The 23526-nt window shown below is 38.5% G+C and overlaps 1 protein-coding gene across 2 annotated transcripts in view; it reads left to right on the top strand.

Annotated features, from left to right (window-relative positions):
- The window catches only part of SPOCK3 (SPARC (osteonectin), cwcv and kazal like domains proteoglycan 3), a 243138-nt gene that overhangs the window by 165305 nt on the left and 54307 nt on the right, over positions 1 to 23526 (top strand). For both annotated transcript variants that reach the window (XM_067297890.1, XM_067297889.1), the window contains exon 6: positions 12225 to 12339. In XM_067297890.1, the coding sequence (XP_067153991.1) occupies positions 12225 to 12339 (115 nt within the window). The remainder of the gene's footprint in view (positions 1 to 12224; positions 12340 to 23526) is intronic.

The raw sequence follows: 23526 nt of genomic DNA, 5'->3' as shown, positions 1-23526 counted from the left end.
CAAGTCTTTAAAAACATTTCAAATATAAAAAATGTAAAGAGAGTATTTAGAGACTATCTTGGTTTTTACAAAATTTATTTTCTTCTAGGAATATTGAATTATTGATTTGGAAATGAGATGCATTATTTTAGAACAAAAAAGACTAGGAATATTATTGTTAATACTTTTCTAAATCTTCAATTTACTGGAAACAGTGCTTTTCAAGTAAGGATATCATAGGGTTTTGTCATTTAGCATGAATTAAGCTTTACATTTTCATTTGAAGGTATAACCTACTAGTTTACCTGCTTGCAAAATGTGTATAATAAGATGGTAAGGTATGTATTTACCAAACTGAGTAGGTGCCTAAAAATTCAGATGTCTGATTTAGAAAGCAGATAGGTGTTTAGAAGGATTTTCAAAAGCCTCTAAGAATGTATGAAAGCCAAGACAGGTAGGTGTCTATCTGCATCTTTCTGTGCCTTAATACATTTTCTAGGCTGTCCCCAAAAGATTGCATACCTAAGTGACCTGATTTCAGGCTTTTCTTTTTATGTCATTGGACTGCACAATGATGAAGAAAACAAGCAAGAGCTATAGAGGTGAACAAGAAAAAAAAACGCATACAGATTTTCATTTTGTCATGTAAATTGCTTTTTCTAGTTCATAGCCTTATGAACAACGTATCATCAGTTCTCTTTCAACCACGAAAGATTTTCTTTGCTTGTGGTCTTGGTTCAATAAGCATGTGTTCTTTGGTTCTACAGTCAAAATGATAGTTGCATGCCTTTGTGGTTAGCATTTTTTAATGTTTTCTTTTTAAACAATAGTACTTATCTGCTGAAAAGCTTTTTACTCAAACACCTATTGTTCAGGTAGGTGATGCAGGTGATTAACAGGTTGGTATAGAATTAGGAAAGATCAATCAATGCTAACAGGAAGTTAAGGCATCTTTAGACCTGTGGATGACACTACATAACTAAATTTACAGGTTAATTTTTAATTTCTAAAGTCTGAATTAGTTGAAAATATGGTATCTTGGCATTATGTTTAGCTGATTGTTTTTAGTTTGAAATCCTGTATTGTAATTGCTTGTGCCTTCTTGGCTGCACTTTGTAAAGAATTATATACTGGCATAATTTTCTAAATTATGTTTACCATATTAATGTCATTAACTCTGATGATATTTTCACTTACATTTTAAACCAACCTAAAGTGACACCACTGCAAAAAGAAGCAATACCAACCATTCCCTGATATTGGCCACTTGTGTCTACCAGTCCTTTTCCTCTCTTCCTTGTTCTGTATCACGTAACACTCCACGCTGCACTGGATGTGGAATGTAACCAGATTAAGGCTCACCTTTTTTTCTCCCCCCCCCCCCCCTTTTTTTTTACCTGGTTAGTGACAGGAATCACCAATCTGGTTAAAGCATATTGTAGTTTCTTACATATTTTACTTTTAGAGACTCAACTCTGAGGCCATAATTTCACATAGCAATTTGCTCAAAATAAGGTAAAAGCAAATTTTTGACCAAAAGAATATATGTAGGCTTCATGAAATAGAGATAAAGTAAGAAGATAGGACATATGGATGAGCTAAATGGCTTGAAAATGGAAAACATCTGGTACTGAGTACTGGTAAACAGAGATCATCTGTGCAATGCTCAGAGGGATCAGGTTCTAAAAATAGGGAGAAAGTAGAGATCTCTGTTGATGGACAAATTTGGAGCTCTGTGGGAGATTTCTACTACTAAAAGGCACAAGCACAATGAAGCTGAAAGAAATATTAACTTCATTCTCCTCTTCAGCAGCTTTCCTTGTGGTATTACAGCAGAAAGCCCTTTTCTTAGAGACCCTGTCGATTTTATCATAAGAAATCTTTTACTGTCCATTACTGGTCACCTGGAAAATAGACAGGAAAGGAAGAACTGCAAGCATTGTTTGTAAGAACATGTACATTTGAGAGGATAGTCCAAATTCTCTTCTCTCAACCATTTTATTTGTTTGTACTGTAATTGCTAGGTTTTTCTGCTTGACCAGTGGATGTTCATTTGGTATGGTAGTAGTCCAGAAGGCTGTGGTGTACAACATCCAACTGGGAGACAGACTGCAGGGATAAGATTTTGGAATTCTCCTATGTCTACTGGTATCCCCAGTTTCACCTACACTAGATCACATCTCCTCCTCTTCTGTACACTGGAAAGTTTGGTTAGAATGAAGCAAACATAAGCGTGAAAGAGCTGAGGCGTCAAAATTAGGAGTAGGGCCTCTTTTTCTCTCCTTTCTGTCTCAGTGGCTAGCATCAGAATCATTATCCGTAAGGACAATTAGTACTGATAACAAAAAATTACCATATTAACTTTTTTATCTATATGGATTTTTATATTCAAATTAAATTTTTGTAGTATGTGCACTAATAACTATCAGCTGAAGCTGAATTTAATTATTCATCAACATATTTTTAGAATTGGATAGCATGCCCTGTTTAGTTTTAAATGCACAAAAAAGTCATGGACCTCTAAAGAGCTCTCATTCTCCAGATAAGGTACAATTAAAGGTGACAGTTACCTTTCAGAGATAAAACATTTTTCACAGTTGCAAATTATTAGTTATTGGTTGTCTAAAGGGTAACTTACTAAATGCTCATCATTAAATGTGACAGTGTTCTAGCAAGCATTTCTTTAAGTGTCGTATGCCTCAGCACATCAAAATTTCTATAAGATTTTAATTTACATCCAATTCACACTCCATCCTACATTGTGAAGTTAGGTTTATACTGTAGAAAAGGTTGTGCTGACGTATCTGACCTAACTTCAAACTTGCAATATCAAGGACTGATTGCAATATTGCTATGGCTTAAAACACAGAATGGATGCAATACTCACTGGGGACCCAAGTGTAGGATCTGGCAGCTAACTTATGCTGACTTCCATACTGTTGAGGTGTACCGTGTCTAGCTGCCACTATGTATAAGGCAAAGGAAAGGCACAGCTGAGGGGATTATCTGCAGACTCCACTGGAAGGCACTAGTGCATGAGGTGCTGCCCCTTACTTGCCTGGGAAATCATGTGTATCCTTATTAGCTTTGGTTAGTTTGTTCAAAGCCAGCTCAGATATTCCTAGCAAGGTAGGATTACTGTGGAAAAAATAGTATCTTGTTATTGAGATAGCATTCTCATAAAGGCACATAAACTCAGTCTGTGAAAAAAGTCAGTTGCTTACAAGCTGGGAAATGCCAAATTTAATGTTGCAAAAGCACTGTTTGAATTTCTTCTTGGGTACATATGTAATACAATCTTTACTTATTCTGTCACTCACTCTCTTTCACAGGATTCTTCCCTCACTTAACGCACAGAATGGACATACTCCTCATATCTAATCAATAATTTGTTTTCTCACTGTTGTTCAGTACAGTCTTATGTCTTTTATTATGGTGTAGGCATACAGTAGAATTGAATTCCTCATCTGTTTTAATGTCTTTCTTCCCTGTAGTATTTGGGAGGTCTGCAAACAGTAACTCATTTATACTATCTTATCACAAGCCTTCTGCATGACATGGTAGTGCTGTTTCACAGATAGAGGACTGTGCTGCAGATAAATGAAAGCCAGAATTAATCATGAGGTTTGGGTGTCCAATTAAAGAATGAGTTTTTTCACATTTCATATTGCAAAGCAGTTTATATGTTCAATTCCTATTAGTTTTAGTTGGAACTAAAAGTATTTACTATGTTCCCAAATCAGATCTCAGGACTGCAAGAGCTCAGATAACTGCAAATAGAGACTCAGTACCACACAGAAGCGTTTTAAGTAAGTTATCTAGGATCCTTGGTCCAGCAAGAACATAATCTTCCCTTTTCTTTTATGCAGTCTCCCTGCTTCATTCAGTACACATCTTTCAGTTTCTCCAGCAAGTCAAAAAGATTCATGCAAGCAATAGTCCCTTGACCCTACTTCATTCCCAGAGCCAATCTATCCTGTACTTATTCAAAGAGCTGGAGGGCATCTGGTCCACTCAGTTCCTCAGGGCAAGATAAACTACAAGGTGTTGTTCTTGATAGACTTGCCTAATCCTAGTTGTAAAGATTCCAGTGATTAAGATTCAATAAACTTCTCAAGCAATATTTTAATACTTCACTATCCTTATTATTAGAAAATCTACCTAGTATCTAACCTGAAACTTTTTTGCAGCAATTTAAGCCAATTATTTCTTGTAGCATTTGCTTTGGTATTCTTTTTGGATGCCTTTTGGAAACCTCTTACATATTTGACAGCTATTATGTAAATCCTCTTTTCTAAAGACTGAACATTCCCCCTCCTTCAGTCCTCTCCTAAGTGATTGTATTTTCTAGGCTTCTGAACATTCATTTTACTCTTTTTTGGACTCTTTCCAATTTTGGACTCTTTTTCCAATTAGTTCATGTCTTGCTTGAAACATTGTCTCAAGGCCTGACATAGTGCTCTATTTTAAGCCCTGCCAGAGCTGCCTGGAATTATTTTACATGTCTTGTAGGCTGCAGTCCTGTTTATACATCTTACTATGGCATTTTTCATACAGACCATGCAATTGTTGACAATGATCATTAGATTTTTTTTTCCTGGAACTGATGTCTAGCCAGTTGTTCAATAACTTTTATTTTTAAGGTGATTATTATGTCTTCCTAAGAGTGGAACATAGCAATTTTCTGTATTGGATTACACTGTCTTTTTAGCCTATTCTTATAAAATAAGAATATTTTGATTATATTCCTATGTTCCAAAGCTGTTCCAGCCTCTTACATGTTTAATACAACATCTTTTATTTCATCTTCTAGGCCATTAATGAAAATAAAAAATAGTTCTAGGGTTGTGATACACCCTTGCAGAAGTCCACTCAGTGCAACCTTTCCTTTCTAACTGTGAACTATTGATAGTTACTCTCTGAAGATCATTTTCAACTAGTTTTCCTCATGTTCAGATGGAATTGTCTGTGTCTCAGTTTGTGCCCATTGCCTCGCGTCCTGTTGCTTGGCACCACTGAGAAGAGTCTGGCCCCATCTTCTCTACCCCCTCCCTTCAGATACTTGTACACGTTGATAAGATCCCCTCTCAGCCTTCTCTTCTCCAGGCTAAACAGGCCCAGCTCTCTCAGTCTTTCCTCATAAGAGAGATGCTCCAGTCCCTTAATCATCTTTGCAGCCCTTTGCTGGACTTGCTCCAGTAGCTCCATGTCTCTCTTGTGCTGGGGAGCCCAGAACTGGACACAGTACTCCAGATGGGGCCTCCCTCGACCTGCTGGCAACACCCTTCCTGATGCACCCCAGGATACCATTAGCCTTCTTGGCCACAAGGGCACATTGCTGACTCATGCTTAACTTGGTGTCCACCAGCACTCCCAGGTCCTTCTCCGCAGAGCTGCTTTCCAGCAGGTCAACCCCCAACCTGTACTGGTGCCTGGGGTTATTCCTCCCCAGGTGCAGGACCCTGCACTTGCCTTTGTTGAACTTCATGAGGTTTCTCTCTGCTCAGCTCTCCAGCCTGTCCAGGTCTCTCTGAATGGCAGCACAGCCTTCTGGCATATTGGCCACTCCTCCCAGTTTTGTATTGTCGGCAAACTTGCTGAGGGTGCACTCTGTCCCTTCATCCAGGTCATTGATGAAGAAGTTGAACAAGACTGGACCCAGTACTGACCCCTGGGGGACACCGCTAGCTACAGGCCTCCAAATAGACTCTGCACCACTGATCACAACCCTCTGAGCTCTGCCATTCAGCCAGTTCTCAATGCACCTCACTGTCCACTCATCTAGCCCACACTTCCTGAGCTTGTCTATGAGGATGTTATGGGAGACAGTGTCAAAAGCCTTGCTGAAGTCAAGGTAGCCAACATCCACTGCTCTCCCCTCATCTACCCAGCCAGTCATTCCATCATAGAAGGCTATCAGATTGGTTAAGCATGATTTACCCTTGGTGAAGCCATGCTGACTACTCCTGATCACTTTCTTGTCCTCCACATGCTTAGAGATGGCCTCCAGGATGAGCTGCTCCATCACCTTTGCAGAGATGGAGGTGAGGCTGACTGGCCTGTAGTTCCCTGGGTCCTCCTTCTTGCCCTTTTTGAAGACTGGGGTGACACTGGCTTTCTTCCAGTCCTCAGGCACCTCTCCTGTTCTCCATGACCTTTCAAAGATGATGGAGAGTGGCTTAGCAATAACATCCACCAGCTCCCTCAGCACTCGTGGGTGCATCCCATCGGGGCCCATGGATTTGTGGGTGTCAAGTTTGCTTAAATGATCTCTAACCCGATTCTCCTCCACCAAGGGAAAGTCCTCCTTTCTCCAGACTTTCTCTCTTGCCTCCAGGGTCTGGGGTTCCTGAGGGCTGGCCTGAGCAGTAAAGACTGAAGCAAAGAAGGCATTCAGTAACTCTGCCTTCTCTGCATCCTTTGTCACCAGGGCACCCACCCCATTCAGCAAAGGGCCCACATTTTCCCTAGTCTTCCTCTTGCTCCTGATGTATTTGAAGAAGCCCTTCTTGTTGTCCTTGACATCTCTCGCCAGATTTAATTCCAAACGGGCCTCAGCCTTCCTCCTCGCATCCCTGCATACTTTGACAATGTTCCTATATTCCTCCCAAGTGGCCTGTCCCCCTTTCCACTTTCTGTAGGCTTCCTTCTTCTGGCTGAGTTTTGCCAGGAGCTCCTTGCTCATCCATGCAGGTCTCCTACCTCCTTTGCTTGACTTCCTACTCATAGGGATGCACTGCTCTTGAGCCTGGAGGAAGTGATGCTTGAATATTAACCAGCTCTCTTGAACGCCCCTTCCTTCTAGGGCCCTAACCCATGGGATTCCTCCAAGTAGGTCCCTGAAGAGGCCAAAGTTTGCTCTCCTGAAGTCCAGGGTTGCAATCCTGCTTAGTGCCCTGCCTCCTCCTTGCAGGATCCTGAACTCCACCATCTCATGGTCACTGCAGCCAAGGCTACCCCGACCTTCACATCTTCCACCAGTCCTTCTTTGTTTGTTAGTACGAGGTCCAGCAGCACACCTCTCCTTGTTGGCTCCTCCACCACCTGTGTCAAGAAGTTGTCACCAATGCTCTGCAGGAACCTCCAGGACTGTTTGTGCCTAGCTGTGTTGTCTTTCTAGCAGATATCAGGGTGGTTGAAGTCCCCCACAAGAACCAGGGCCTGTGATTGTGAGGCTACTTCCAGCTGTCTGTAGAAGGCCTCATCGACTTCCTCTTCCTGATCAGGTGGCCTGTAGTAAACACCCACAACAGTGTCACCCCTGCTAGCCTGCCCTTTAATCCTTACCCATAAGCTCTCGACTCGCTCTTCATCCACCCCTAGGCACAGCTCAATACATTCCAGTTGCTCTCTCACATAAAGAGCAACTCCACCACCTCGCTTTCCTGGCCTGTCTTTCCTAAAAAGCACGTAGCCATCCATGACAGCACTCCAGTCATGCGAGCTATCCCACCATGTCTCTGTAATGGCAATGAGATCATGGCCCTGCGACCGCACACAGATCTCTAGTTCTTCCTGTTTGTTCCCCATGCTGCGTGCATTGGTGTACAGGCATTTCAGGGAGGTGATCGAGCATGCAGGTTTCCCAGGAGGGGTAAAAGAGGGTCCTCCATAGCCACATCCCACGCGCACTTCCCTGGCTGCATTCACCTGTTGGAGGCATCCTGACTTGAGCTGTCTTTTGCCAACTACCCTGTCACTATAACTCTCCCCTTCCCCCGTCTTTCCTAGTTTAAAGCCCTCCTTACCAGGTTGGCCAACCTGTTGGCAAAGACCCGCATGCCCCACCTTGTGAGGTGGATCCCATCTCTCCCCAGCAGTTGTCAATCTTCAAACAGGGTCCCATGGTTGTAGAAACCAAAACCCTGTTGCCAACACCAGCGGCGCAGCCAGTCGTTAACTTGGAAAGTCTGTCTCTTCCTCCTCTCATCCATCCCCCTCACTGGCAGGATTGAGGAGAAGATGACCTGGGCTCCCAGACCCTTGACCACCATCCCCACAGCTCTGAAATCCTGCTTGATGGTCTCCAGTTTGCCCTTGGTGTCATTAGCACCCACATGGAAGAGCAGCAGTGGGTAATAGTCCAAAGCGTGGACAAGCCTTGGCAGTCTTTGCATGACATCTCTCACACGAGCCCCCGGCAGGCCACAAACCTCTCTAGACATGAGGTCAGGTCGGCAGATAGATGCCTCCGTCCCCTGCAGCAGGGAGTCCCTCACAACAATCACCCACCGCTTCTTCCGGGCGTTCCAGCAGGGCACAGGGTCTGTTGTTCCAGGTACTTCCCTTGCAGCCATGCCCATCTCCTCCTCATCCTGGAGGGCACTAAACCTGTTCTTCAGCAGCAAGTCTTCGGGAGGAGTAAGAGCCTTTCTCCTCCCGTGAGCAGTGACCAGTTTCCAGCCTTCTTCTACGATGTTATGATGTACCATTTCACACGGCACAGAGCCCTCTGGCAACTCCACTGCTGTGGGGGGTTGGGACTCCCAAAGCTGTAGTCTCAGAGAATACCATCTATCTCTTGCTCATCTTCTCAGATGCTGTGCAGCCTACTGACCTCCTTCCATAACTCCCTTACCTGATGACACAGCTCATCAACAGCAGCACACCTCCTGCAGGAGAGCTGACAGCCAGCCCAGGCCTCCTGGAGAGGCCCCAAGCACTCCCTGCAGCCTGAGACCTGTAGAGCTGCATCTACTATCAGAGGGTCGGTCTGGGCCCAAGCTTCTGACACAGCAACAGCCACTGGGGAACACGCTCTGCAGCATGTCACAACCATACTTGAGGAAGCATACACCACAGGGAACAGAAACAACAGTACCTTCATGCACCCTTCCACACAAACTACTGCCTCTGTTCACTGCATTCTAGGTCTGACTCTTATATAGGCCTCTCCCTAGCACTGGCTAAGAGGGTGCTTGACCCGCCCTAATCAAGGGCCACCGGGATCAAAGGCCCCAACTCCCTCTGGCCAGGGGCAACCCAGAGAGCTCGTTAGCAGCAGCCACTCCTAGCTAGAGCTTTTCCCAGGAGCTTTTCCCAGGAGAAGTCAAGGCCTCCTGCAGTTGTCCTTGCCTAGCTTCCCCTTTCCTGTTCACAGCAATCACCTGCTAGTTCCTCGGGGGTCCTCAGGAAGCCCACAACTTCCAACAAGATCCTCAAGTTCTAGTCAGAGCCCAAACACTGCTGTGCAAACTGCTGCCTCTGTTAGCTGCCTCTGTTAGCTGCGCTCTCCTCAAGTTCTGTTCTCCTTTTCAAGTTCCTTGAAAATGCCATGATTTATTTTCCCTGTATAAGAAAGTCAATAATAAAGGCAAATAAGTTATAGTTATTTTATTGCTTTACCAAACATTATAATTAATAGTTTTGTTCATGTATTTTTCTGCCATTTAAAGTATTTGAATATGTTTTTCCCTATAAGGAATAATTTTGTCACTGTTCCTACCTTCATCTCCTGTGCACTACCACTTTTCATCATGTCTTCATATTCTGCATTCCACAAATTTCTTTTCCTGTGGAGCTTTTCAGATATGTTATTTGCTTTGCTGCCAGTTTATTGAGACTACTGTTGAGGGAAATATGATCTGCCTTTGTTTAGCTGAGCTGTTTTTGCAACTTCCCAGTGCACTGTTAATATGGGGAACAAGGACAAGAGGTCTGAACCAGAATTATCTTCCCAATATCATTAGCAAACTGTCAGAACAGCCTATTGACTCCTTTCTGACTCATGCAAGCACTGTGTTTTTGCTTTGTTACTTGAGAGGTGGAATCCAACTCTGCTGCCTGCCTGTCCCTAAAATGAGTTCAGTGAGTGTAAAATTCTAGCATAGTTGTGAATGGGAATATTGATTTGGAAGTGTTATGTACTGATTTCACATTCGCTAACCCAGGTATCAGTGCCCGTGTCAGGCATTGAGTAAAGTGTTTCTTAAGATTTAAGAGGGCAATGTTACTTGTAAATGCAATTGGTTAGACACCTTTAAAGAAAAATAAATCCAAGGGGCTAAACTCACACCTCATATCGATTATGTTAGCTGAAGCAAGTTTGAAGTATTTTACTATTTTTTTCATCAACATTTGAGTGAAGTAAAATAGAAGCACTAGAATCTCTAAAAAATAATCTCCCAAGAAAAGGATTAAAGAAGTCTTCCTTTACTTTGCCCTCTTCATATTCTGGTTCTCAGTTTACCAAACCTGAAATGAGTTTATATGTTCAGTTTTAAATGATGGTCCTGTTCAATTCAGTCACCAGCAGGACTACTCAAAGCCTAAAGCACGGATGTTTTTAGGTTTGACTCCTTAATCTACTAAAATGGAATAACAAAATTCTCAGATTTTACAATAGGGAAGATCTCTCTTTTCAGTAGATACATGTATTAAATTCAGGCTGTGTTCCATGCTACCAACGTGGAAGATTGTTGCAAGTATTAAAATGCATATTAGGTCATGTCCTCTCTGGAAAGATGTGTGATGGGCATCATGACTAACACAAGCACCTTCCTGGACAGCCAGGGCAATTGTGCAGGTGCACAGAAAGTAGACAGTTCTCCCATAGTCAACTCAGTTGTGCAGGTTCCTGTGAGGAGGGCTTTGCTTCAATTTTCTGGTCCTTTATGAGACAGTATTGCTATTGGTATAGCTTTTAATTGGAAAAAGTCTCTTGTTCTGCTTTTTTTGTTAGAATTGCAAGATTGTCCTTCAACCATGCCTTTTTGCCAAAAGATACTACATTTAAAACTGAGCTATAATGATGGTTTTATGTAAAAACAAACAAACAAACAAACAGATTTGAGGTTTTATTTTCCCTCTCTCTTCTAATATGTTGTCTTTTTGGTACTGAGAGTGGTGCAAAGAGGGCTTATTTCAATATGTTGATAAAGTTTATCTTGTGCTAGCTGGAGAGCTGCATGAGTATTGTGACAGGGTTAGAAGTCTGACTGTATGAAAGGATGATAAAGTTCTGTAAATAGACAGGGATGAGGTGATTTTTAGGTACTTGTATCTGCATACTAGTGAAAACCTCCCCTGAGATTTCTGAACAGGCTCTTTTATTCTTAATAGCTACAATGTGTGCTCTGACCCCTTACTCATTAGGAGAGAGAAAGACTCAAAGTACTATTTGAAATCAACTTTAGGGTTTGCCAGAAGTCCTGATAATTGTATAATGGAGTTATATTAAACTGGACTTAGATACCCAAATAGAAGATGAATCAGGGGATGTTAGGCAGAAGTTCTGGTGAGATTGTGTTTCTGAAGCTGTATGATGCATAACAAATCACTTTCATATTTTTGTCACTTGGACTGGTTTTCTGAGTCCTCATATTTTTAATTTTAGGTCCTTCACCTGACTAATGAGACATCTTCCATCCTTTGAGGAAAAAGTGTTCTCCATAATCATCTTCCTCCTTTCCTGTTCTATAAAAGCTCTCTCTCGGTTCATAAGTTTTTCCTCTTATGTTGTTTTGGTTTGTATTTTTTTCTGTGATCACACTGGTAAAATGTCCTTAAGCTAGATCTATACCCTAATGCCAAGAAAATTTCTTTAGGAAGACAAGTATAGCCCTTCAATAAGACAGGCAATGTTTACAGTATTGTTATTTTCTATGTATGTAATGTTTGACCATGCATTTTCATGTCCTTGGAACAGTAATTCCATTTCCTGGTTATGGTTATTTAATTTTTATATGGTTTCTGAATTGGAGCTATAAATATACAGATCAGAACCAGGCAAATTAATCTGTTTCCATGCTGGAGAAGACTGTGTGGAACTGCATCAGCTATAGCTTTCTAATTTATTTGATATTGCTTTTTACTAGTTTACTGTTATCTTAAAGGTACAAATTAAGTAATAAGTCCTATAGTAAATACCTGTTAATTGATTCCTATCAATAATGAATGTTGATGCTTTGTTTATTTGTTCATATAATAGAAATAAAACCAATGCAGTCTGATTCCATTTGATATACATACTCAAATCAGTCTAACAATGCAAATGTTTTCATACTTGAATTGATCCTAAAATTGCAGCCAATTAGGGAACAAGAACTTTTTACCTTCATCTAATCTGATTCCTCCTCTTAGTACAAAGGTAGTGTATACTGCAGAACTTTTTCTTAGCATGTATATCTGTAAATATAATGTATAATTTAAGCACCTTATGAAAGATTCCTTCAAAATACTTAATGAGGTATAATTTATATTATAAAATATGTTTATGTTAATGATAGTCATTTTCTCTCCTACAGTGCAAATTAGATTATCAAGCCTGTGTCTCAGGAAAAATGATCTTGGTGAAATGTGAAGGACGTTGCCCGTGCCCTTCTGACAAATCCACAAATGCAGGCAGAAATGATAGGAGAGGTGAGTGATGGTAATTTGTATAGTATTTTTAATAGATTGTTTCTAAAAGGAAATAAGATTTTCTTCATAAAGGAATACAGTCATCACAAACACTGATTATGCTTGAATAAAACCAGTTTTATTTTATTCACAAATTGTTTTCTTTTCAGTGGCTTTTGAAATTGTGCCTACAGTAATGCATGTCACGCTGTCATGCTATGAAGGTTCGATAGCAACGACTGAGACAGTAATATAATAATAATAAAAAAGATGTTTATTTCCTCACACAAGTTCTTGGATTAGTAACATCCATTAAAATAATGCGATTACTAATTTAGGAAGGATAACACAAAACCATCAGTTACTAATTTAGAAAGGATAACCTGAAACCGTCGATTACTGCGTTATTAATTGGAAGGACTGCTTATCCCTACTTGAAAGCTTTCTTGTTCACTCTCCTAGTGAGAGGGCTCTCAACCTCGAGGAGTTACCTTAACCCAGCGTCCCAGGAAAAGGGGAGGGGGGGGGATACTCACGGTCCAGCCGGAGAGGATGGTCAGGTCACGTTCCCGTCCCTGCTCAAACTCTCCTAGCTCCCAAGTCTCTTTTTATACGGCTGGGGCTCTGGGCAAACACTGCTTTTGCTGACTTTTGCGAGTTTCACAATCACAGGACTGTCTGTTTGTCTGCTTGGGGGGGGGACCCTGCTAGCGAAGCAAGACCACAACACCTCCGTATTGTTTCTTCCCTCCCCGGGGGTCCGTGCAGATTCCAGGTGGCAGACTTCACTTCTCCAGTCTTGTTAATCATTCCGCAGCCTTGCGCATGTCAGTCCTTGCGCATATCGGTTGGTAGACTTCTTTAGTCCTGTTAAGTCCTCTGTTCAGCAGCTTTGTGCACGTCAGCTCTTGTGCTATCAGTTCTTCTGCATATCAATTGACAAACTTCAGTCCTGTTAACTCTTCACTCGCCCGTCAATGCACCACTGTATTTTTCAAGTAGAGCTATTTTACTATGAGTCATTGCTGTTCTATTATTATTCTTTAATACTCCTCAAGATGCTTATGGCTGTACTTAAGACACAGAAAAATGTGTTCCTTGCTCCTCAAAGTTTTCAATTTAACATGCAAGAAAAATAAGTGTGATGAAAAAAAGAAAACTTAAAAAAAAATCTTTATTGCTGCTAATTGGAGTAGCAGTTGCACTTTAACTATGGAACTGTAAGTAGAGGCTGTCACAGAAAAGTGAGTTCTTTCTTTGAGAAGTGGATAGGAATAAATTATCTTCTTTTTGGACAATGAGTAATGTGTGAGATTAGGCTCCTGGAAAATGTAGTTGCTGTGCACTGCTTCTTAGCAAGTGGTGCAGTTGGAAGAAAAGATTTGTGGCTAAGCATATTTAGATTTCAGTGACTCCCAGGTGAGTTTGGAAGGTTGTTGTTAAGCAGAACAAGAAGATCCCTTTGTCGGGGCTCCTGAATAGTTAGTCATTGTATTATGATGTTCTAGGCCATCTTTATAATGTGAACCTGAATTTGACAAAAACAGCATGAGCTCTGCATTTTTGTATTCCTTTAAACTGAAATTTAGATGTCTTTTTTTTCTCCTTTCTGCATAGTCATATCTGTGATGACCAAGCCAAAACCTTTATTTTCAAATATCCTGTATCCTCACTGAAAATACACCAGTTAGTTTTTGAAGTTTTCTTTTTTTTTTTTCTACAGCAAGCCTCTAAAGATAAAAGAAACCAGCACTTACACTCCTGGCTTATGTTACGTTAGTATTTTGTTATGCTAATCTATTAAATTTCATGCACTATTCCATAGTTATTGTGCAAGAGAATTCTTATCATTTCCATTATAAACTATAGTAGCTGCCAAAACTATTTTTTCTTCTAGATTAAAAAAAATGAATTAACTAATTTTGAACAATGAAATCGGGGAATCTCTATGAACATCAGGCTGTGAGCAGGCATACAAACCAGTTAAAAAATTGCTCTGAAAAATTTTTAAGGCATTAATTTACAATTTCATGTAGCAGCTGTAATCATAGATTGAAAAAAAAAAAAATCTGTCATCTACTTACATTACTAGCCCAAATGAAAAACACTGTGGAAGAGACCACCTTACATAGCTGATGCAGCCCCTTTGATAAGAAATAGAGTACAGCACTAATGCAGTTACAGTTATTGCTAGTAACAATTCTGCATCTGCAGCATAGATGTGGGGGTGTTTGCTTAACAGTAAGCATGAAGTGAAATTAAGAGAATCAACTGAGAAGCATCTCTGTGAACAGTAGGCCTATTATTCTCTAGTGTTTGTTTTTTAATGTGGCATCACCCTCGGTTTTTACCAAAATAAAACAAAATTAGCACTTTCTCTGCTCGAAGCTGTTTCACCTAATACAGTTTTTTTCATCCTAGTGTGTGTTTTTTCAAGCACAGACTATTTCTGGTACTCTAATATGTAAACATTGACAACAGTCTATAGATAAATTTTGTTGGCTTCAACAAAATGGAATTGTTTTTAATTAATACTCCTAGGAATGAACTGTTCCTGAAGATTTATACTGCCAAGGGATCAAGATTACTTGTGCTTAGTTATGTAAAAGAGAACAAAAAAAGAGCCTATATGAGCATGGGAATTAACACTAATCCTGTCCTGGAGGATTGTCAGAACAAGCAAAATACAGGTTTTTTTGAGCTGCTGCATTTTACTGGAACACTGAAATTTGAATGTCATTTCTTTGCGAGGCCAAAGGCCAGGAGACATGAGAAATGTAAAAGTGAGCTGAGTATCATTACTGAATTTTCAGCCATTATTGTAACAGAATACCAGTTTTATTATAACTTATGTGTGAGAACCCAATTATTTTCTTTTAAATTGAATTCTATTAAGTGTTCTAAGCTGTACATGCATATGTGAATTACTTAGAAATTTGACATAGCCAAAGAGGTGCAGAGTAAGATTTTGGGATAACTTGAGTGATGCATTCTTAACACATATATCCTACCCAAAGCAACGTTTCTTTTGTTCAGATTGACAGGTTCCATCAATTCTTTTTTTGGTGTATCCGAGGAGCAAGGTATGTCTGTGAACTTTCCCAAAATAGTTTTCCATATTCCTTTGGGAAGGAAAATTAAACCATTATTCAGAAAAACAGGTTTGCTTGTCAGAATGTGTTTGAACCTAATCATAAAATCATAGGAAACTTTTGGTTGGAAGGGAGCTCTGAGGACTGTCTAATCCATCCCTCTGCTCGATGCACGAGGCAAGTGGGCATTGTGAAATACTTTGCCCTGCAGGTAATTTTTTCTAAGTTCTATAACAGAATATAATTAAAGCTTGAGTTCCTTGAAATGTGGTGCTCCTGGTGAGTGTCTAGGGCAGAGTGGGCATGCTAGATTTCTTTGGAAATTACTGAACAAAAGTATGTCCTCTGGAGGCTATGTGTGGTCCTTGCTTCAGGAGATGTCAGTACACATGGACAGTATAGTTCTCCAAAATTATAGTAAATATAACCCCTCAGGACACATACTAAAATAGCTGGGAATGATTTGCTACTTAGCTGAAGATAATATCCTAAATGCTCAATGTCTAAATATTAGACTTATGATCTTATTGTAGATACATGGGAGCATGGAACAGGTGCAGTGTCGCAAAAATGAGTCAGATACACCTTATTAATTTATTTTGTGGTTGCTGTAGGAAATAATAAGTTCTGAAAATGTTAATCTTTTAACTTGGAGAAACTAGTTAAAATTCTGGGTCTCATAGTCTATTCCACTTAGGAGAAGAAAGTGATGATGGAGTCAGATGTTTTTTATGCGGTTATGCTCATTTTTAAGGATGTATAAAGTCCTGCTGTCTTTAACACTATTACCTCCACACGCTTCACCTGCTTTGCAATTTGGCAATTCTTCCCACTCATCCTCACCTGCTCAGAAAGCAACCACCAGACCAGTCCTGCTTCTGCTTCTCTTCTGGGTAAGAAGTGTGCTTAGCTGTCTAAATGGATATTCAGCTATATAAAATGAAGACATATGCAGACCTACCACTTATAGTGCAGTTTAGTCTGTTTTGTAACTGTCACGGGCAAGACAGAGTAAACAACAACCCACAGAGGCTCTGGATGCTGGTGTTTATTTAAGAACTGATGAGATTAGAGCTTTTGCCCTATTTGATTTCATCTCACACAGACACTAACTTGCAGGGGCCCAGCGCTATGTTGACTAGGTCTCAGCTTCCCTTCCGAGCAGACACATCACTGGAAGGTTGAGCAGAAAGATGTGTCGGTTCCTGCTGTGCCACTGCTCACAGTTACCAGTCTCGGATATTAGTGGTCAGGGTCCCTCGTCATCGTTCTGGTCTCCAGCATCTTCCACCACTTTCAGGGATCTTTCTTCCAGCCAGGGTCTTCATCATTTTCATCTAGGGAGACCCCTTTTTCTTTGCAGAACCCTCTTCTTCTTTCCAGAATGCATCTTTATGGCCCCTAGCTCCCTGTTTTCCCCATCCCCGCCAATGTTCAGAGCACAATGCATGATCAGCCTCCTAACTGGGAGTTGTGTCTCACGTCACTTTATTAAATGGAGGATTTGGGGCATGCCACTTTTGCTTAGTCCAGGTGTTATCAAAATTTACAACAGCCCATACCTGTTGCAGCTAGCAAGTAGCAGGCTTGTGCTTGAGGGTTCAAAAGTTCAGTTTCAGACATTCACCCACACAGCCACACACAGTTATCTGCTGCCTGTCAGTGTTCACAATTTAAACTATTTTTTCACCTGCCACAATAACACATTTATTTGAAGTTTCAGTGACGTTTATTCAGTAACATACAATTCACCAACCTCCATCTATTCTTTCACTAATTTACACTATATTATAAAGCTTTTGGCAGTTGGCTATTTTGACTTCACTTAAACTGTGTTTCCATTCAGCCAAGTTGAGGTTAAAATATTAACAGCAAAATTTCTTCAGGAAAAATTAAATGAGTTAATAATGGACTAGTAGAGGTGAAGGAAATGCTTCTCTGTCAGAATATTTTCTTGTCTTACTAACGGATTTTCATGTTATTTAGTAATCTGTTTCTTTCAAAAAAAGTGGGCTTTTTTAGAATCAAAATATTGTTTTACTACTGAGTTTTTTTGCTGTTTGACTCTTTTTTACTAATTTTAACTCATTCTGTTTTTTCAACCACATCTTTTTCCAGTGAATATTAAGTGACAGTAAATTTCTAATTGGTTTCCTTCTGGTTTCCAAGTCCAATACAGAATTGTGTTTGATTTGTATTCTGAAGCCAATGAATAGACCTGCAAACGGACAAATTTGTGTAACATAAATACATATTGCTAACATCACATTCCTTAAAGAAAATAAAAATTTGAGTTGTGGAGTTTGATTAAAGGGATTGGGGAGGAGAATCCTGATAAGTTCATTAAAAATGACTTTGGTATAGGGATTTTATTATCCTGTTAGAAAAAACACACTTCATTTTGTAATTCCAGGTTGTTAATTATGGGGTAGAAAAGAGCAATAACCAAAAACTGAACAAACTATAGTGACAAATAAAGTTTCTGCCTAACATGGATAATGACAGTTTACAGAGCATAATATTTTATTATACTGGCTAATGTAGTTAAAATACTTATCTTGACTGTATGAACTTCGTTTGATGTTAATGCACATCATTAGTGATCATTGCAATTGCTTAACAAACTTAGGCAATACCTTGGCATGATCCCCAAAGCATTTAGTCTCTCTTTCTAATTTATTTAATGTTGCTTTTTTTATTTTGATTTTTTTTAATGAAATGCAAAATATATCTCTTTACAATAGTGTACTCATATTCTCAATAGCTTACTCATTCTCAATGGTTTACAATCCATTTACAGAACAATAGGAAATGACATATTGACTTAAAACCTGTTACATTTTTGTGTTTTTTGAGTATATATTCAAGCAATCCTTATTTAGGGGATAACACATGTTGCTTTGCAACTTGCGTTGTGTGTGATGTAGTTCAAAAGTTGTTGTGAAACAGTTCAATGAATAAAGATATGCTTAGCAATGTGTTTTTAACAAAAACCTCTAGATGTATAGTAGAAAGTTCTGGTTTTTTCCTCTCTCTTTCATTCGGCATGAATGAAAAAGGAAGCCAAAAAAGGCAATGCTAAAAATTATAGAAACCATGCCTGTCTACTTTGGTGATTGATCATCTTTGTTCAGTGACATTGGCAGTTCTAATTATAGTGGAATTACTCCGATAATGTGTCTGACCCACTATACAGTCTTATGCCATATTAACCTCTCCCATCAATTGTAGTCTCCTGTCATTTTCTACAAATCTTATATGAGTAGTTGATTATATACAGATGGAAATATAATCCTGAATATCATTTAGGATCTCCTAGAGAGAATACAATATACTGGTAAGCTTAATTAAGAGCTCAGTAGGTGTGAACACTTAACTACCTGCCTCACCAAGTCAGAATTTGATTTTTGAGGTTCATGGCTCACTAAGCCATAGTCAGTTAGAAGGAAGATAAGAAAAAGAGGTGAAAATCAATATATTTCATAATTACTAAGAAATTTATTTTTGCATCGAATTGATTTAAAAAACAAGAGTCTTCACTTCTTTGTATATATGATATTTAGGCCAAGCATTAAAAAATATATTATTTTATTTATTTATTTAGCAAAATACATCTGCTTCTTAGTTTGTGTGTTGGAGGATCTACTAGGCCAGCTTTATTAAAAGGTTTTGTTAATTTAGAAGGGGAAATGAAAGCTAACAGCAAAATCCTTGGAATTTTTATTAACCAAAAAATATTAGTTCAAGGCATTACAAATAAAAAGGTGGGCATGTGGAAGTCATTTTGTACTGTCATTTAATAGTCATGGTATAGATCAAGACCCATGTCTGTTTTTTCTGTGTAAAGAAATAAGAAGCCGATCTGTGGAACAGAAATGCTAGAAATAAACAATTTTAACTGTATTTACTTCTTATCTGTCGTTTAAAGTAGTATATATGAAGTATATATTTATGCTTGCAAATGGTATAAAACTTGACATTCTCTAACTGACTAAATGAGCAGTTCTGGCTTGGTTTGTATTGAGAGTGTTTGAGTCAGGATACGACAGTGATCAGCCAGGATTTGGATTTGTCCGTAGTCTCTCCTCAATCTGAAATTTACTTTTTCTAGTGCAAATATTCCCTTGGATTTCTTTTTTATTTGTACTGTACTTATATTACTAGTTTAGAAATTCTGTAACTAGAAGAAGTGACATTGAAAAGTAATGTTACTGGGTTGCTAAATACTTCTTAAGAAAATAGAGGCTGGTGGACCAAGGAGTTATAAACATCCCCCCCAACACACACTGAAAATAAAGCTGGAGGTCCCAGATAACAGCCTTCTCTGCAATGAACTGTAGCATTAAAAATATCTCAAAAGATGCAGAATTATGCAGAGGCAGGAATATGTCAGTCTTTGAAAGAAAATTATTCCATATCCATTAAGAAACTAAGACAGAAAGAGAGTATTCATTCTGATTGATTTAGAGGATATCGCAGTCATTGCATTAGTAAGGTTTCATTACTGGGCCAGATATTTCCTTCTGTTTCTCCTTTACTTTTTACATAGGTTATTAGAAGCCTATCAACTAAATAAAAACATATTGTTTGAAATACTAACAACAATGAAAAATTTCAGGAGGTTGGATTTTGTTACTGGACTGTTTTTTTTTTTTTTTTCCTCTCCTGGGCCAAATACCTGGGGTATGCTTTTTTTTTTTTGTCATGGCATCCTAATTTGGGAAATTTGGCAATTCAGATGGCAAAATCCCACTATGTCAATCTAAATAAATATGCTCTGTGAAGATGTACATGGCATTTCTGCATTTACAGGAAGATCATCACTAAATATGTTTTGAGAGGCAGAGCAGCGGATGAGCATATGTCTGACAACTCTTAACTGTGGACAAATACCTTTCAAAGGTACCTGAGAAAAAATAGTCTATCGTCAGCTGGCTTGGATTTGATCTCTTGGAATTTGCACATACATTGTAAAAGTTTAATTATCCTTAAATCCAAAAAGCTTGAAAACTAGGGATCTAGTCAGAGTGCTTATGTTCTGTGCTCCTTCTGAGCTACCTTAGCACTCTGATAAATGTGTATCATGAAATGTTCAGGATTCTGGTCTCCCACACTGTCCAGGTCAGAGATTTGGCTAATCTGTGCCACAGCCTTCTTCTGGTTTATGTTTTTTGATTTATTTTTCATGGGAACAAAGTTAGGATTCTGCTCCAGTATAGAGCCGTGATGAAGCTGGGACATTCTCTCATACCCAAAAGCTCAGTAGCAATTGGAGGTCCTGCAGTTTAGATACAATTTATGGGGAAAAAAAAACCTTGTGGGAAAAATATGAAATACCCATTTTCATTAGCTACTGAAATAGAATAATTTGCTCTCAATTTTATTTGAGTGAATTTCTAATAAATCTTTTAGTAAGAAGTCACTTGATATTTTCGCTAGAAGAACAAAGATAGACATATTTGTGAAAGAAAAGGGTTCTCTTTATCTGATCATCTAGGGAGGACAGTATAGGTAAATCTAGGAAGCTGCTGTAAATGTCATGCTCTTTGAGTTTAAACTTCTGCCAGAGGGAAATAAAAGGGTGATGTTGCATGCTGAAAATACTTTCAGCTAGCATATTTGAAAGACTTTAATGCCTTAAATAGGCACCCTCTCAGCTACTTCCTATTTCATACTGAATACTGCTGAGTTGTTAGTAGCTGTTTTATCATATGAGTACCAGTAGCACCTTACTTCTTTGAGATCAGTTAAATAACAAAACACATGAAAGCTGGAGGTGCGAAAAAATAACCATAGAATTAGAGATACTGGATTCTGTCATGTTGTGTGTGCATCAATGCTTGAAAAAAAAGAGAGAGATTTTTTTTAAACAAATAACAAATCAGTACTCCCCAAAATCCTCTTATGTTTTTATTTACCTAGCAGCATCCTCTTAATACATGACCTCAACCACTCTTCCTATCATACAGGTGTAGATGCCAAAAAAACCCTTTTGTATTCTGTTTGCATTCAAAGAGAAAGCTGAATGGTTACCAGACTTCACAGATATAGAGGTTTATCACCAAAAATAACATCTGCATTAACCCCTTAATCTCTGCTTTGTATTATTACCTTTCAAGGACAGATAGTGCTGCTTGTTAATTCTCTTTTTCCGTGCTGTAAGATTAACTTCAGAATGACTATAGAATAAAATCTGTATCCCAAAAGATATACACTAGACCAGTCAGGCCGGATAATATCAATGATTAGTTATGGGTGAGCCAGGAGAAGCCATTTATATGAGACAATGAGCAAAATTCCTATCTAAAACATGAAGACGTTTGTACTGTGTGGTCAAGGGTAAAATTTAACTTTCAAACTTGAAATAAGAAAAAAAGAACCCTTCAAAAAAGGCTGCTGTCATGGTACAGTGCTGTTCGGGGTTTATTTACACATACGTTAGTATGTTCTAAAAAGATTTCACAAAATGTGTTTTCATAGAATCTAATTTTATGCTGCCATGATTGTTACAGAAAATAAGTGACTTGTTTATAAAAGGAAGTGCAAAGAGAAACATGCTGTTTTTCATCGTGGATAAACTACTCTTCTTACAGATAGTAATTTCTTAGAAGAATAGGCATAGTAAAGGGAAAGAGGCGTTCTCAGAAGCAGCAGTTTGGCTCTAGGCAGTAGAAATGTTTCCTACATGTTATGTAATGCATTAGGTAATGGTCAGCTTTCTACTCCATTTTTTTTCTTAACTACATGTTTGTAACTCAATAAAATTATTTGTTCCATAATCACTAGTGCAATTTTATAGAATGCAACCTTAAATTAAAAAAGTGTATTGTGTTATATGCTTATTTTTCATCAGCAGAAAGTCTTGCTGATGTTCCCAAAATGCTCTTTGAATTAGTCCTGAAATACAAGTGCACAGCTGTCAGTGGAAGCACTCAAGAACAGGAATTTGTCTCATCCATTTTGGCAAATACTATTTGAGAGAGAGGTCCCTTTGTGGGCTGACCACAAATATCAGATCTGGGCTATTATTTCTGCTCTTGCTTGCCTTTACTACTGGCATCAATGTGAATCTTGCCATTGATTTAAATGTAAATAGTCTCTGACTCAGTTTTCTTGTTAGAGGAAAAGACATTATCAGTTGGTAACTTGTCTTATTCTATTAATATTTCTGAATACTTTTGTAATTTTTAAAGAAGCTATAGAAGTATTATTATACATTCATTTTGGTTCTTTAGTGGACATTGACTTAGTAAGAAATGTTTATTTTGCTTTTATTGCTTTTTTATTCTATAAAATATTTAACTTTAAATCTCAAAGCAGTTCATCTTAGAGCTATATTTTCGCAGGCTTGCAAACTAATATACTATTTTTCACTTTGCTTAATTCATTGCATACATTTACAGTAATGTTAACTGCAAATATATATTTATACAGAGAGAGAGAGAGAAACTATTCAAAGGTAAAATGAAAATTGATCCATTGTAGATTTTTATGCTTTGATATTGGGTCAAGCTAATTCATTAAGAATATCTTTTTTTCTCCCTCAGTTGTATATAAGCTGTCTTATAGCCCATTTTTAGCTGATTGCTCTGTAATAGGAAATGCTATTGTTTAATTAAAATTTTATTGCTTTACTTTCTTTATATGTTGATTTATTTTCTAAGATGACATTGTAATAATGTTAGTAAGAATTCATTTGTATCTAGAAATGATTTCCATATCTGTGATATGATAGGGAATATGCTAGCACAATAATACTTCATTATTGTATCTGTAAAAGAATGCTATTTCATATTCATTCCTGTGTTTATATAATAACAGAAACTTAATGGAGCCATTCTTATTGTTTATTTCTTAAGTGTTAAGATAAATTTTTTGCATAAGTCTTTTGTATATTCTTAAACAGAATGCAAATACGTACTATTTATTTACTTTATGTTGAGAGCAAAGATATTTATTTTAGCTTGTATGTTCTTTGGGTGACACTGAGCCAGTTGTCAGCAAATCATCCGTTTATTATTTAAACTCCAAGACTTCTTAGAAAGAGGCTTCTCCATCCCCAGTCTTTGAAGTAATCTCATGTAGTATAAAGTGGCAGAGAATGTATTCAGAATGA

This window comes from Apteryx mantelli, chromosome 5 (genome assembly GCF_036417845.1).
Source record: "Apteryx mantelli isolate bAptMan1 chromosome 5, bAptMan1.hap1, whole genome shotgun sequence".
NCBI classification, from domain to species: domain Eukaryota; kingdom Metazoa; phylum Chordata; class Aves; order Apterygiformes; family Apterygidae; genus Apteryx; species Apteryx mantelli.
The sequence above is the reverse complement of the archived record's forward strand: the minus strand, read 5'-3'. Positions and strand labels throughout refer to the sequence as shown.